We start from the raw sequence: 16,478 nt of genomic DNA on the forward strand, positions 1-16,478 counted from the left end.
GTCCGTCAGAGGCTGAGGTCACACATACAGGCTGGTCAGTTACTGCTGGGAACAGGAAGCAGATGCAGGCCCAGAGTGATCGTCAACACTTGTGGGACGGACCTATGGAGGGAGAATTCAAGGTTGGCCAGCCAAGGCCGGGCCTGAAGCTCTTCTAAAGAAAGGCTTCCAGGCAGTTGGAAAAGCATGCATGGAGACCAGGAGGTAAGCTGTTGATATGGACGTTTCAGCTAGCTCTCTTATGATTCATGTGAGTTGGTCTTCCAGGTTCCAGTTACCCTTTCATAAAGTGACAACTGATTTTTTCAGCCTAACAGCTGAGGACAAGATGGGAACACTGTGCATTCCTCAGAATAGTGCTACTGATCTGTATGGTCCAGTAGTCCTTTCCACACAGCACTCCTTGACAACTTTACAAGGTCATTCAAGGCCAGCAACAGTTCTCAAATGCCATGGCTGGACAATTTATCCACAAAAAACAGCAGAATTCACCCAAAGAAAGTTCAGTGTTACAGTGTGTGATAGCTGTTCTTGCTTGTCAGCTTGACAACATCTGAAATTAACCAAAACTCAAATGGCTGGGCACACCTGTGAGAGATTTTTTTTAAAAAAATTAAATCATTTGAAGTGGGAAGACCCACTTCTATCTGTATCTTTGAGGTGGGAAGATCCACCTCTCATTTGAACCACACCTTCTGCTGCAGCCTACAGAAAGACAGGAAGTAGGAAACTTGCTCTCTCGTTGCCTGCTTCTTCTCGCTCTCGATAGTGAGTAGAGCCTACTTCTTCAGGATTCCAGTGTACACTGAAGCCTGGCTGAGCCGTCCAGACTGAACAACTACTGGATTCTTCTGTTTGTAGATACCCATTGTTGGATTAGCTGGATCACAGCCTATAATCCACTCTAAAAATTCCCTGTTACACACACACACACACACACACACACACACACACTGTAAGTTCTGTTCCTCTAGAGAACCCCGACTAATACATGCTGAGAGATTACCTTCAAAACACAAATCATTCATATCACCATGCTGTCTGAGATGATATAGAGTATGCGGGTTGGGCAAAGGGGTAGTTAGCTTTCCCCATATTTTCCGTGTGTTTACTACTTGTACTTAATTATTTCCATTCCTAATCTGAATTTCTTAACCCACACCTTGGATACCACCTGCACATACAACCCATACACACAGCGAGAAAGAACAACTAGCAACTTACCCTTAGAGAGAAACTTCTAGAAGTATGAAGAAGGCAGTCCAACACATTCAAATTGAACACGCACCACCACCTGACATCCACATGAAGTCATGAATCTATGATGGTAACATGTGCACACACCTGGTGGTTGTGATTACTATACATTCACTCTGTAGTTTTTTTTTCCTTTTTTTTTTCTGTAGCCTCCATTGACTTGTTCATGTATTAATACTAGCGATCACCTGTGGCTGGCTGGCTAGGAATTTGATGAAAAATGACAACAGTCTACTGAGGGACTTTTGTCTCCAGAGCTCACGTCCATGTGGGTGGTAGAACCCGGGCTCCTGCTCTGATACCCAGAGCTCACACACGCACATGCTTTTGCCTTGGCTCTGCAGGATGCCCTGGGTGGGCAATGGGTCTCACCTTCGCATTTTATCAGAGCATCTCTTGGGCTTCTGGCTCCAATGGGATCCTCAGCATGCGGCTGGCCTGAAGGCTGGGCAAGATTATCCAGAGATGGCCTCTTCAGGTTGCTCCAGATAGACAGACACATTGAGACAAGCCAGGCACAACCACTGGAATGTTCCTGAGAAGACAGTCCACAATCTAGCTCGGGAGATTCACCTCCATTGTCAACTTGATTGGGTTTGGATCGTATAGGAAGCTTACCTTAGGGCATGAGGTTGTTTCCAGAGATGTGTTACCAAGGAAAAGACCCACCCTGAATGTGGGCAACACCATCCCATGAACTGGAGTTCCAGACTAGACATAAAGGAGGAAGCCGGCTGAACATCAACATGCCCTGCTGTCTGCCCCGACCTGGTGAGATGTGAGGGGACCAAGCTGAGTGTTGGTCACTTCCTTATTGTTGTGACAAAATGCCCAACAAAAGCCACTTAAGGAAGACGAGGGCACTTGTCCTGGCTCACAGTGTGAGTATGCATCTATCGTGGTGGAAAAGGCTTGGGTCAGAGGAACCTGAGGCAGCTGGTCCCATAGTATCTGCAGTCAGGGGCAGAGAGAGATGAAAGCTGGTGTGTCTGGCTCACTTTCTCCAGCCTCAGAATGTTCCACCCCCAGTTAGGTGTGTCTTGTCACTCTAAGTGCCCCAAACCAACCCCGCCCCCTCGACAGTTTCTAAGGCCCGTGGAGTGGACGGTCAACACTGGCTATCACATTCCTCGAACTACGAGCCAAAACAAACCCTTCTTTAAGTGGCTCCTGCCAAGTGTTCCACCACGGCGACGAGGAAGGCACCCGATAAACACACTGATAAGCCACCACCACACGGTCTTGACATTTTGGTTTTGATGTGTGAGATGCACAGATGCACAGGCATGGGGAGGCTTGGTTTTCTCTTATTCTCTACATTTTTTTTTTTTTTTTTTTTGAGACAAGGTCTGGAGCTCACCAGTTCTGTGAGACTGGCCAGTGAGCCCCAGGGGTCGTCCTGTCTCTGCCTCTCAGTGCTAGCGTTACAGATGTGTGTTGCTGCTGCACCTGGCTTTTTTTATGTGGTTTCTGGAGGATTGGACTCGGGTCCTCATGCTCTTGTAGCCACCACTTAGACCTGGCCATCCCCCTGGACCTGCACTTCTTCCTCTCTCTCTTCAAAACATTATTTGTGTGTGTGTGTGTGTGTGTGTGTGTGTGTGTGTGTGTGTATACCTGCCTGAATGCATGTATGTGCACCACATGCCTGAAGGAGCCCATGGAAATCAGAAGAGGTCATCGGATTCCTTGGAAGTGGAGGTACAGACAGTGGTGAGCCACCACATGGGTGCTGGGAGCTGAACTCGGGTCCCATACAAAAGCAGCAAGTGCTCTTAACCTCTGGGCCATCTCTCCAGGCTCTCCAGCCCCAATTTCTCTTGTAAACACTTATTTGGATAAATCTGTGAGCAAGGCAAGAGATTAGCCATCACATTTCAGAATGAGGTCTTGTTTTGAAATTTCGATAATTAAAAAAGCAGAACCCTCAAGGTAAATCATGGAGAGAAAAGGGGCCACTTTTCCCAGTGGGCGATGCTTCCAAGCAGTATGAGAGACCACAAAGAAATGTGTCCCACCTTCTCCCCCATATCTCTGACATTTATCAAAAAGGCTTCTCCAAGGACAAGCTCAAACACTCTTTTGATTCTTTTATTGACAATCTGGGTACCACCACAGACACAGTCTTCAGATATTTCTTAATGCACTTCACAGAAAAAGAAAGATTGCCCTACGAAGGTTTGATTTCCATTCTCTTGACATCCACTTTTTAATCCCACTATTCATGCTCACACAACACAGGCTGTGATTCATGCTCACACACTGTGGATGTTTTTTTCCTTTAAGTTATTTTAAGAATCACTATTCTATTCTGAAGGAAACATAAGCAATCACCAGAAAGACAAAATGAGCATACTGGAGAGCCACCGAGCTCCAGGGCGTCTTGGTACCCAAAGCCGAAGAGCAAACATTGTCCTGGCTTCCCAAACCCATGACCGCACACACGTGTGGAAGGAGGCAGTGTCACAAATGAAATAACGATGGGTGACATTGATGCCCTGAGTGTTAAAGGACAGGTGGCTTTGCCATTTTGGGTCAGCATATGACATTCATTCAGGACCTGGCTGGGGTGGAGACTTGGGCCAATGGGATACAAGCCAGGGCTTAGGTCTGTTGACCTTTCCTCATGCTACAAGATGCCAATAACATCGTTTCTATAAGATTTTTGGCTTCTGGACTCGGGTCTTGAAGCCCTGGGGCATGTAGGAGTGGATGGATTTTAACAGTTGATGCTAAATGGGGCTGTTCATGTTGTCGTGGCCCCCTCTCACACCACTGTCTTGTTTCAGCATTCTGTCTCTGAGGAAGGGGAGGGCAGAATGCTTCCGGGGAGCATTCTGGGTGAGGTTGGGTGAGGCTGCTTGGGGTGGGGGAGCAGATGTTCTTGGGATGTGACCTGGAAAATTCTGAGGTCACTGCCTCCTCTCCCACCATTGAGGGTTTCTATTGATCTTCTACACCTGCTAATTGATTTTTAGAAGACCCAGGTCTCTGAAGTCTCAAGGGACCTCATGTGCCAGTGAGACCCTCAGCTACCAGCTCAGCCTCCTCAGGAGTCAGAAAATGAAATGAAAGTGTAAGGCAGAGACTACGCCTCACCCCTGCACACACAGTGCGGTTTAGAAAATGTGGCTCACAGTACCTAGTGGACACGTTTTTATGTGTTTTGAGTGCCTCAAAAACAAAACAAAACAAAACAAAACAGGAAAAAATAAATTCTTGAAAAATTAACATTCAAATGTGATGTATATGAACCTGAAGAATATTCTAGCGTGTGTTTATTGTCCTGCACAAAAGTCCCTGCCTGGAGGACCACTGAGTGTGTGGGGTTCCCTGGGACTTCACAGCCGGGGAGGGGGTAGGTATGCAGAGGTGTCTCCCCTTCTGATGGATGGGTCAGGCATGTTTTCATTTAGATGATCTAGAAATGCTCCTTCTATAAATATTCCATAAATATAAATCTGACCTGCACTGCTGTTAGCGTTGGAAGAGCATCATGGGATTGCTTCTGAAAACATCCCCTTTATAGGCACTTTCTCTACTAAGTTTACAGTGAAGCCAAGGACCTGAGCCAAACTTCCAGGCTGCAACAGGAATACTTCAAACCAAACTGCCGACTTTGGAATATTTTCAGGGAAAAAAACATTTCTTTCTAAAGTTGCAGGTAATCAAATGAATGGAAATACATTCAGCTTCGATGCCCTCCCAATAATTTAAAGAGGCGGCATTCCAATTAGCTTTCCCAGTCTCTCACTTGGTTGATAAGCTGATGTGTGTGCGGTGAAGCTGTCATCTCATCAGCACCATTTGTAAAGATAGGATTCTCGGGGATAAACAAACATGTTTGACTATTGCTGGGGAGGGCCCTCTGGGAACAGGTGATTGCTGAATGAGAACACTGTTTCTCAAATCTCGAGCGCACTCCGGCAGCCTGACTTACACAGAGCGCGGCAACGGCCTTGGAAAGCCGTTGGCTTCGCCCATGGCTTCTACATGGATTGAGCGAAGGTGAAGGCGGGAAGTTGAACCTGGAAAGCCTCGGCCCATGTGATGAGCCAGCTGGATTTGTGCTGGGATGAGGAGAATCCAAAACGAGGGGCTGCACTCTGTTCCCAGCGCTGATATTTGCACAAGCCAGAGGCCTGAAAGTGCCTTTGGCTGGGTACCCAGTGGGCGCTGCTGGTTTCCGTGGGTGCCGTGGAAAGGATCTGGTGGCCACATCTGTAATCTGCAGCCTGGGTTTGTGTGTGTGCAGGTATGTGCTTATATGCACAGAGAAGAAGAAATGGCTAAGAAGGTAGGAGCCGAGGTGTTCCCCATGAGGAGGTGCGGCCCGGGGTCGTGCCTGAGTGACATCCCTCTACATGTCGAACCAGTGATCACCCATGCAGGCTCGGTTCCACTCGCAGCCACAGTTCCAGCACCACTCCAGCCTGCAGTGAGGCTGCGGACACTTCATGTGCATACATCCTCCTGTGGGGACAAAGGATACAGGGGCTGTGGGTGTGCGGCCAACACCGCCAGAGCCTTGCCCGGATGCCAGCATGCCGTCCCAGAAATGACTCTTGAGGCGAACAATCCTAAGCGACAAGGACAGGAGACTCCGAACCAGGGGGACAGTCAGACACCACAGGAGGAGCTCCCGAGTGAGAAATGGGTGAGAGGATGACATGGAGGCGGGGCTCTTTGTCCTCAGAACAAAGCCCATCTGCACATCTGAATTTCTCCGCTCTCCCTCATGTGCTTAGACACAAATGGTTCGTGTTTCATAGACTGCTGATTCTTCATTTAAAAAATATAGCCATATTAAACTCATGATTTTAAAATACATGTTAAATATTTCATAATTTAATATATGATATGCTGGGGTCCACATTTTTCATATTTATTCAATGTTACTTGGTTCAGCAAAATGTATAAGCAGGGGTTGCAACAGCATATTACTTTTAATAGAGAATGTGTTCCTGAATGGTAGTTAAGTTTTTACCTAAGGCGAGAAGGAAAGAAAGGAAGTCGTTATGCTAGGACCGTAGCTCAGTTGGTAGAGTGCTTGCCTCGCATACACGGAGCCCTGGGTTCGATCCCCAGCACTGTGTACACCAGGCATGGTGGTGTACACATGTGGTCCCCAAGCCCAGGAGGTGGAGGCAGGAGGATCAGGAATTCATGGTCATACTCAGCTACACAGTGTGTTCCAGGTCATCCTGGCTTCCATGAAAACTTGTCTTAAAAAGTAAAAACAATCATACAAACAAAACAAAAAAAGAAAGAAGGGAAGGAAAGAAGGAATGAAGAGACAAAAAAGAGAGAGAAAGAAAGAGAGAAAAACAAAGAAAGAAAGAAGGGAAAGAAGGAAGGAATAAAGAGAGAAAGAAAGAAAAAGAAAAAAAAGTGAGAAAGGAAATGCATTTCAAGTGCCCTGCATATCCTACATTATACCTTGATGATGCTGAGGCTGGTGCATGGCTCTGCTGGAGAACTTTCTCAAGGTGAAGAAGCTCTGTTCAGCGGCAGTGCTGAGATACCAGTGTTCCTGGAGGAGGGGCTGTCATGTCCGTATGGGAGGGCCAGCCCCTTATCGAGGGACCTACTTTGGGATCACAGCTCCCACCCTTCAGGAGTCCTTCACAGCTCCACCCTTGGCTTCTGGGCTCAGACACCGAGTCCTCCAGGAGACGCAGAGGGGACTGAAGAGAACTGTTGGAGATCCAGGCAGAGCAATCTCTTTGCTCACCTGTTACTCGACTCTAGGTGGGTTCTGTTACCCACGCTTGCCAGTTATCTCGTTAGCTTATCAAAATATCCAAGTGTTGCCTCATACTTACTTTTATTAACAGAAAGCACTCACGACAGCTGACACTACTCTAAAATATTTCTGTGCCTGTAGGCATTTGTCCTGGGATAGATAGCGCATTTAAAATTTTCCACCTGGTTATGATTTGCTTGAAGCATCATAAAAGATCACAGATGTGTGAAAAATAAAGTAGAAAATGTACAGGAAAGAAGAGATGGCAGACGGGACTCTGTGGAAGGAGGAGAGGTCTTGAGGAGAGAGGAGGGAGATGTAGGATGATGGGGGAGGGAAGGGACAGAATGTTGAGTTCTCTCTTATGTGGAATTTAGATTTAACAGTGTGTGTGTGTGTGTGTGTGTGTGTGTGTGTGTGTGTGTGTGTGTGACGTGAAGGCAGAACGGGGGTTATTAGAGATGGGGTAGGAGTCAGTGGGAAAGAGAGGAGTCGGGGAGGGTAGTATGGGGGTAAATATGAACCAAGCACACACATGTACAAAATGTCAGTGGCCTGAGACGGCTCAGTGGTTAGGAGTGCCAGCTACTCTTCTAGTGACCTGGGTTCAATTCCCACCAACCATGTGGCAGTTCACATCCGTCTGTAACTCTAGCTCTAGAGGATCTCATACCCTCTGTGGGCACCAAGCATGCACATGGTACACAGACATACCTGCAGGCCAAACATCCATCCATACACATTTACAATGTTCTTAAAAGTGTCGGAATGAAGCCCATTCTTTTGTATGCTAACTAAAAAGGACACTAAAAAGTGAGGGGGGCGGGGAACAGAATCTATACAACTATCTCAATTCGAACCATTTGATAACAGAGATGAGCTACTCCATGACTGGCTTAAATGAAGACACTTTCTTTATTCATTTTTTTTAAATTATCATATCCTGTGCTTCCCTTACGTGTGAGTTCTTCCACTTTTGAAGAAGGTTCACTTCTGAGTGCTCGCCAGGACTCACTGCAGCTGCCTCAGCCCTCCCACACCCCCTGAATCTCCTAATTGGCCACTGGCATCTAGGCCTGTGTCTGCACTGAGTGACGTCTGAGCAGCGACAGGTAAGTCTGAGGACACACTTCTCACGCTGTGTCCTGTTAGTAAGGGACACGCGGCTGTAAACGGAAGCAGGGGGTTGCTGATGGAACCACAGCCACCTGGTAGTGACACGAAGGGACTGTGGCTCTTCTCGTGGTGAACTCTGTCTCTAGACTGATAACCAGGACATGGCAGGCCCCTGGGCAGCGGTGTCTACACTGGATCTAGCCAGTGAGTTGATGCTCCCACACTACCTGCTGGCAGATGCAACCACCACAGGCACCCACCGAGCCGAGAAGCAAGCCATGACCTTGCCTGTCTGAGATGACTGGGAAGAAATGTCTGGAAGCTGGAGGGGATTCTAGGAGGAAGTACCCAGGCTTGCGCTGGGTTGAGAAGGGCAGTTGTGGAGCTGGGGAAATGGTTCAGGTGGTGAAGTACTTAACTTGTCAGCATGAAGACCCGAGTTCAGTCCCCAGAGCCATGTTAAGAGAAGGCCAGGTATGGTGGCCCGGACTTGTAATCCCAGCCGGTGACAGGTGGACCCTTGGGGCCAGCCAGCTCAGCCTTGGCCAGCCAAATCAGCGAGTTCCAGGGCAGTGACTAATTTGTCCTTAAAAATATATACATTAAGCCAAGTGACGGTGGTGCACACCTTTAATCCCAGCACTTGAAAGACAGAGGCAGGCAGACCTCTGAGTTCAAGGCCAGCCTGGTCTACAGAGAGAGTTCCAGGACAGACAGGGCTACACAGAGAAACCCTGTCTCGAAAAATGAAAGTAATTTCTTTACTTATTTATTGTTAGTGGGTGCATGTGTGTGGAGGTCAGAGGCTAACCTGAGGAAGGCAGTTCTCTCCTTCAGTCATGTAGGATCCAGGGGTCAAACTCAGGTCACCAGGCTTTGGTGGTGAGTGCCTTTACCTGCTGGGCTATCCTGCTGGCCCGAGACTGAATCTTCTATATAAATAATAATAAAAAAGATAGCATCCTGAGTAATTCCCCAGGTTGGCCTTCGGCCTCTACTCACATGTCTATGGACACTTGTGTACTCCTGCACACACACACACACACACACACACACACACACACACACACACACACAAGAGAAAGAAAAGAGAAAATGGTTCCGTTTCCCTGTAGGAAGAAGCGCTTTCCTGAATGTGGAAGCAGCCATGAGCTAGCCGAGCTGGGAACCGGACAGTGCAGCTGGCCCTCGCCTGCATCGGGTCCAGTGGTGCTTCAGGGTAAGCAGGAGGGCAATCTAGGTTCTTTGCAGTGTTGCAGGTCAGAGGCCGACACTCAGCAGGCCACGAGGGAGTGCTTCCCATTTACAGCCCTGACAGCGTTTCTAAGACCCGACCCCACCGGAAACCATCTATATCAGTGAGTCACGCGACTCCTCCGCTCCGTCTCCGTGCCTGTGGTGTGGCCTGGGTCTCAACAGCTCTGATCAGGGGATTTCTTTTGAGTGGTCCCTGTCTTAGGGAATCAAGCTTAAGCCCCTTGGCTCCCATGTTGGCCCTACACAGTGTCCTAGCATGCTGTGCCTGGGGATGCCGGCAAGCAAGGGGCTTCCAGCACAGGCTGGGGTGGTGATCACATCCCACTGTGTTCCCACATGTGGTCCTCCGCTTCTTCCTTGGATCAAATCTGCATTTCTCTGGGACACTAGCGACATGGTCTTGTCCTATTTAGCTTGTGCTTTTCAAGTCTGTATAGCGGGCTGCTGGGCCCTGTCCATTAGCAGCCACTGAATACTCTCTTCTGATGATGCCATCTTTTCCCTCTTTCCCTCATCATTTGATCACGGCCTGGTAGTGGTGGGCGGAGCTAGAGTGGGGTCTCTTAACCCCCTTGACCCTTGCGCTCTTTGCAGGTACACACTAACCACTGCCCTGCTGGGCCATTCCAACATACAAAGGAACAGGGAGGTTCATCAAGGGAGTTCCTTTCCCAGGGGTTAGGGACTCAAAGTTAGGGATCTGGGTGGAGCTAAGCCTGCCCCTGCCACCCTGGGAGTGTTGGCACACTCTTGTGGGTATTGATAAAGATACTTCTTAAAGGCTTGAGTGCTTGATATAGGTTCATATATCAAGCCAGACGGCTCTCAGCACCTGCCATCCTGAGGGCAGCTAACACCCAGAAAAACAGGCGACACGATCCTATAGCACACAGGCCTCAGAGCAGGGCTGGTCACCGGGGAGGAAGGGAAGGCCACAGTGTCCACCGACTGGCGTCTAATCCCAAGCTATGCCCAACGCCCCCACCCTACTTCCTACGTATATTATCTTCTCGGCCACATAAATGCTGACTGCTTGCTAACACAGCTGTGGGATCCACTCATCTAAGATTCCCGTCTGATGAGAACCAGAATGACGCTGGGCAGCATTTACCGAGATGTCACACTAATGTGCCCCTCGTGGACATCACCGCATCCAGCCTTCATCCCGGCTTTGTGCAAGGCAAGCAGATGGCCCCCGGGTCCCAGAGGGTGGGGTAGATGGTGGGCTAGCAGGCACCCGATGCTAGAAACACGGGTGACAGTGGTTGAATGAGGGCTGGGACACAAGCAGACCAGAGCCCAGCTTCTACTACAGTCCTCAGACCACGTGCAGTCAACCCACGCAGGAAGCCCTCCGGAGCCAACCAGATGTGGGGAGCAGAATGGAAGGGACCCGATTCCCAGAGACCTCCCCGAAGTCAAACAGGCACATGACAACAATAAGGGGAGGGGATGAAGGCACGGTGGAAGTCCAGAGTGTGCCAGGAGGAGGGGTGAGAAACTGCTTCTGGGGGTGAGCCTGACGGAGCCTCCAGGGGCACCAGTAGTACGGACAGATGTTCCCTGGAAAGGCCACCTCTGCAGTACCGGTCCTGCGGAGTTCTTGACTTTACTTGGTGAACAAGAAGTGATGGAATGCTACAGACTGAGAGCCAAGTGGCCTCGGGCTGTCTTCAGCCCCTTGACAGTCACTTGTCACTGGTTTCTGTACCTGACCTAACAGCTTTGTGTTTGTTAGGCCAAACTTTCAGAACAGAACGTCCTGGTGAATTTAGCACGCCACTGGCTTCTTCGGAGTCTCAAGCTATGGCTGTCCTCGGACATCACCTGAGGACTTTATGGGAGTCCCCCTGCTCTGCTGCATCCAATCCATACAATATCCCTGCCAATCTATCTGGTACATGCATGGACTTCTGATTTGTTGTAGTTCAGTGACTCTAAAGCATCTTCCACAGTGGGACATGCCATTCTGGGCAACTTGAATCTGTGTTCCCACAACATGGTCACTCAAGTTTGGCTCAGAACCAACTCTCTTTCCCTTTGAGGGAATAGCTGTTTAGAATCAGTAGTGGTTCTCAGGGTGTGAAACTCGGCTTTGGATCTCATGGCCCTCCCTGCTGCAGGCAAGGCCACGCCCTAAATGATGCTGGTGCCTGGTTCAAATGTCCTCTGCATGGCATATTCTTGCTGTGGACTAGGGGAGAAGTACCGCACACAGCTGTGTGCCCTGAAGGATGCTTGCGGATGCATAGGCCTTGCTATCACAGCCCTCGAGTCTCTTGGGACACCTTGGTATGAGCTTAAAAATATACGTACTGGGGTCTGGGTGGAGGCCCAGGAGTGTGTGTGGTTTTAAAAGTATACTTGGCAATTCTCCTACATGCTCAAGGAGGATCCAAGCTGTACTTTAAGGACACGCTCGGCAGAGACAGGTCATGGTAGAGGTGAGTTGATCCCCACCCTCTTTGAGAGCCAAGACCTCATGTAGGAGGGGGAAGGGGCACATCATTCAGTCCGAGTGCTCTAAGTTTCCCACAGCCATGTGGCTCCGCGTTGATGAGGCCAGTGGATGTGACTGCACGAGTCAGGAAGGGACAGTCCTTCAGGTGAGACAGTACCCGGGCTTCAGAGGATCGGAGAAGAGGAACCATTCGAACACAAATGCGCATGGTTTTGTCTGTTGACTGCAAAATGGAACGTTCTGGGAAAATTTGCCCTGTTCTCATCTCATGTCTTGCAGAGAGATGTTCAAATAGTCATTCTGGATTCTTAAAAGTCACAGGAGATTCGCTGGGAGGCAGAAGAAAAAGTCCCTTTCCAAAGTCCAGTGATGCTGACACTCGCATGGATGAGCCAGGCACCAGTGTCGTTTAAGGCACGGCCTCCCTTGCAGCAGGGACACAAGAACTGGAGTGGTTTCCCGACCTCAGGGGGATTCCTGAAGGGCAGGGGAGGGCGTTCGCGGCCAAAAGTTCTTGAGGAAAAGTCGATTAAATAAATCTGCCCCTGCTTCTTGACCCAAGGGATTCTGAAATGTTTTTTTTTTTTTTTTTTTGGTTTTTTCGAGACAAGGTTTCTCTGTGTAGCTTTGCGCCTTTCCTGGAGCTCACTTGGTAGCCCAGGCTGGCCTCGAACTCACAGAGATCCACCTGGCTCTGCCTCCCGAGTGCTGGGACTAAAGGTGTGCGCCACCACGCCCGGCCTGAAATGTTTTAACATGTTGATGTACGCTGGGAATGTTGGCCCTAACCCTACTTCCTCCAGTAGCCTGTGAGGAGTAAACACTCTATCCTCACTGAGGACGTGGGATACGCATTTAGTGAGTGCACCACACAAATTAGTTATTTTTGTTATTATCGCCCACGAAGGGAGATGTAGCTGCCATCACCTGACAAATGGAGCTGACATGGCAGTCTTGTCTCTCAGTCCGGACTCTGGGGGCCCGTGGAGGACACTTTGTGAGGATACCAGACTTTGTCGTTAGAAGAGTGAACAGCTCATCCGATGCCAAGTGTCTAATGTCATTTATAAGAAGGGCTACTAGCGTATCCTGTGTGTCTTCTCTCTTCACTGGCATTGGAATGAGCCCTGACGCACTCAGTGGCACCCACTGCTGGCCACCAGCTCACCAGAAGGTTTCATTTACAACCTTAGCCCCCAGTCCAGGGATGGAATTTCACCCCACAGAAACCACCCAGGACGCTGCTACTGTCTCCCGCCTCAACATGTATTAGCGTGTGAGAGCACCCCAAATTTCTGGGAAGAAACTAGGGTAGTTGCAGTGGAATTTGGGTTTAGGAGGTGGAGAAATTTTACGTTGAAAAACTGACATCCACACTCTACCTAGTCAGCCTCGAGCTGTGTGCCCTCCCAGAAGCCCAGATGGCCACCCGAGGCCGCCACGAAGGAGGCCCAGGCAGGCCTGGCTCTTCTCTCAGCTTGCACTCACCGTTTTTTTCAACCAGCACATTGCAGCGAGGGCAGGGCTTAGTGGTTTTCTTGATGGTTTCCTTAGAGGCCTCCTCCCAGCGAGCTTGCTCGGCGGCCTTTTTGTCCACTCGGTAGGCCTAGATTCGTAGAGACAAAAGAGGTTCAAATTTGGGTCTTTATTATTGGGGGTGAAGTCTGCATTCCTTGAAGCGCTGGTGCAGACACTTATAAAGATGGAAGTGCCTGCAGGCAAGAAGCTTAAATGTGAACTTGTTCGACAAGTGCCGTACCACCATTGGACATGTGTGGGCATCATGTTCTTGGCACATGGCACATGCTTATGAGCTAAGAAAAGATTGCTCAATTTTACAGCATGGAGTGCTGTGTTCTGGGGATTTTATGTGATTGTAATAAATAATACCTAGCAAGTGGTTAATAAGTAGGCAACTCATGAAGGCTTTCACATGCCTCTTGTTAGACCTTTGTCAAGTGTGAGGTGAACACATTCATTTTCATTTCTGAGGCTTCGCGGAACGGATAATGACCAGACACTGGGAAGAGGAAGAGTCGTTGCGAGGCAACGTTCTTCACTCTTAGTCTCCTTCTCCCCTTACTTCCTGCCCCTGGGGAATGGGGGACCCTGGTGCTGTCCCAGAAGGCCCGGGAGAGAGGACACGGCAATGACAGAGAGGCAGACCTCAGGAGTTGGTGGCAGCAGAGACGAGGACTGTGGGTTCTGGAAGCAGCTGCCTGGACTCAAATCACTCAGAGGGAAGACCTTGACAAGGCCTCCTCCTTTCCTGAGAGGCCTCTCGGGCGGAAATAAAACATGGGGCACTGAGGGCCGCGGTTCATTTCCTTAAGTTCTAACAGGAGCATATGACTAGGGTTGTTGGCTGGTAATTTAAACTCCTTCACGATCGATGGCACAGTAAGCCTCGGTGCACTTGGTATCACCATTCATGCCATCAAGTGCTAGACCATCCTTGACTCATAACTGCCTGCTACCGGCTGGCTGCCTTCCCCACCCCCAAAAATGTGGATGTTGGAAACCTAATGCTTTTGAAAATGGACTAAGACATCCTCATGTTGTAAAATATTATTTTTAGATGTGTTACATTTGTTTTTGCTGTGGAACGTTTGTTTTAATGATGCAAAGATGTGCTGCATTCTTTCATGTTGCATTTGTTTAACTCTGTGAAGCTGTGTTACTGTGCCTGTTTAAAACACCTGATGGGCTAATAAAGAGCTGTACAGCCAATAGTGAGTCAGGAGAACGGGTAGGCGGGGCTGGCAGGCAAAGAGAATAAATAGAAGGAGAAATCTGGAAGGAGAGGAGGATACTAGGGGTCAGCCATACAGTCAGTCATGGAGTAAGAAGAAAAGGAAAGGTATACAGGAATAGAGAAAGATAAAAACCCCGAGGCATAAGGTAGATGGGATAATTTAAGTTAAGGAAAACTGGCTAGATATAAGCCAAAGTAAAGCCCAGCTTTTATAGGTAATAATAGACTCGGTGTGTGATTTGTTTGGGAGCTGGCTGGTGGACCCCTAAAAGAGCAAAAACAACAAAGAACATCCTCAGCTAGAGAAGGGGTTCCCAAAGGAGCTGCTCCAGACTGGGGCTTCATTCTGCTCCTGCCTCGTTCAGACACCATACTTCCCACCCACTTCAAGTACTGGCTAACTCCTGTAGAGGAAGAGTTTACAGATTTAGTCTAAGAGTACTGTAATCTGGGACTGTACTTTAAAATGTTAATCCAAATAAAGCCCCTTCACCTTGACCTCTATGGCACCATCCATCCACCCACCCACCTATCCATCCATCCATCTACCATCCATCCATCCATTCATCCATCCATCCATCCACACATTCTCTGTGCTTTAATATACACATTCAAGTCATTTTATTAGCTTGTAATAATGATTTAAGAGAATGTTCCCAGGGCTACTCCATAGCATCAATGCTGACCGAATGCAACAGCTCTGGAGATCGGCAGGCTGCCAGCCCCAGACATAGATGCTCACTAGCAAGTTTCCAGGCCACAGCAACCGGGTTTGTGAGCCAAGCCCTGTGGGCACCTGTCCCCTGTCAGCAGAAGTAAAGAGGTGCTGGGCTGCCTATGCTCAGAAACTGCAGCTTAGGGACCCCCCACCCCTGATTTTCACAGGGCAGTTGGGTCCCTGTTGAGACCCAAAGTCTGGTGAGTGGAATCTAACTTCAAGGATGAGACCCAGTTTCATTTCTTCTTTATAGTCTAATCTTTCAGTTGTAAAATTTCCAGTCCTTATAAAGTCCTATGAAGGAAACAGCCATTATTTCCTAAGTTTCAGTGTTTTGCAGTTCTTTGTAGGAACCTTGATATTTATGTTTCTGTTATTTCCAACAGAAAGTTAGTTCTTCTAGACTGAGGTCATGCCTGAGTCATTCTTGTTTCCAGCCCTTGGCTTCATGCCTAGGTAACAGCAGGAACTCAGTCAGTTTTAGCTGAGTAAGTGACAGTCATCTGGAATAGGACCCCATGACACAGGTGTGCATCAGGGATGCACCCGTGATGGTGATGGTTGGCCCATGACACTCTAAGAGCATCCTCCAGTAATGCAAAGGGACTCACGTGATTTGGGAGCACTTTATTAGGGTAAAGCAGAGTCGGCTTGATTGCTGAACCGTAGGTCACTGAAAACTTCCTTTAGCTCTGGCACACCCTGTAGATTGGAGCCCAGTGACGAAGCTGTGGTTGGGGAGGACTGTTTCCAGATCTGGCCCTCAGACATGCATTTTGACTTTAACATGCGTGGATTCAGCCTGTCAGATGCACGTGTGGTCCTAAGCCCCGCGATTAGGGTGGCTACTTCTCATTGTCAATTTGATTGGCATTAGACTCGGTAGGAAACACAGCTCTGCGTATTTGTGCCAGGGTGTTTCTACAGAGGCTTAGCTGAGGAAGGAAGGTCCATGCTGGATGTGGATGATACCATCCCCTGAGCTTGGGGCCCGGACTGAATAAAGATGGAGAAAGGAGGAAGGATGCTGAGTGCCAGCATTCATTGCCACGATGAACTTTATCTCTTCAGAGATAAAGTAAACCTTCCCTTAATTGTCTGGGGCTCTCGAAGAGAGCGTGAACCCATGTTTCCCAAAGCGGGTGGCTGGACATGTGTGTCTGCTTTA

The 16,478-nt window shown here is 48.8% G+C and overlaps 1 protein-coding gene across 2 annotated transcripts in view; it reads right to left on the reverse strand.

The window, feature by feature from the left end:
* Nucleotides 1-3,332: 3,332 nt before the first annotated feature.
* Nucleotides 3,333-16,478, reverse strand: part of Prkn (parkin RBR E3 ubiquitin protein ligase) — a 1,218,024-nt gene continuing 1,204,878 nt past the window's right edge. For both annotated transcript variants that reach the window (XM_028866686.2, XM_028866685.2), the window contains exons 11-12: nt 13,326-13,443; nt 3,333-5,730 (exon numbers count right to left, since the gene is read on the reverse strand). In XM_028866686.2, the coding sequence (XP_028722519.1) occupies nt 5,618-5,730; nt 13,326-13,443 (231 nt within the window). In that variant the 3' untranslated portion in view covers nt 3,333-5,617. The remainder of the gene's footprint in view (nt 5,731-13,325; nt 13,444-16,478) is intronic.

The sequence above is a fragment of the Peromyscus leucopus genome, chromosome 8a, assembly GCF_004664715.2.
Source record: "Peromyscus leucopus breed LL Stock chromosome 8a, UCI_PerLeu_2.1, whole genome shotgun sequence".
Taxonomy (NCBI): domain Eukaryota; kingdom Metazoa; phylum Chordata; class Mammalia; order Rodentia; family Cricetidae; genus Peromyscus; species Peromyscus leucopus.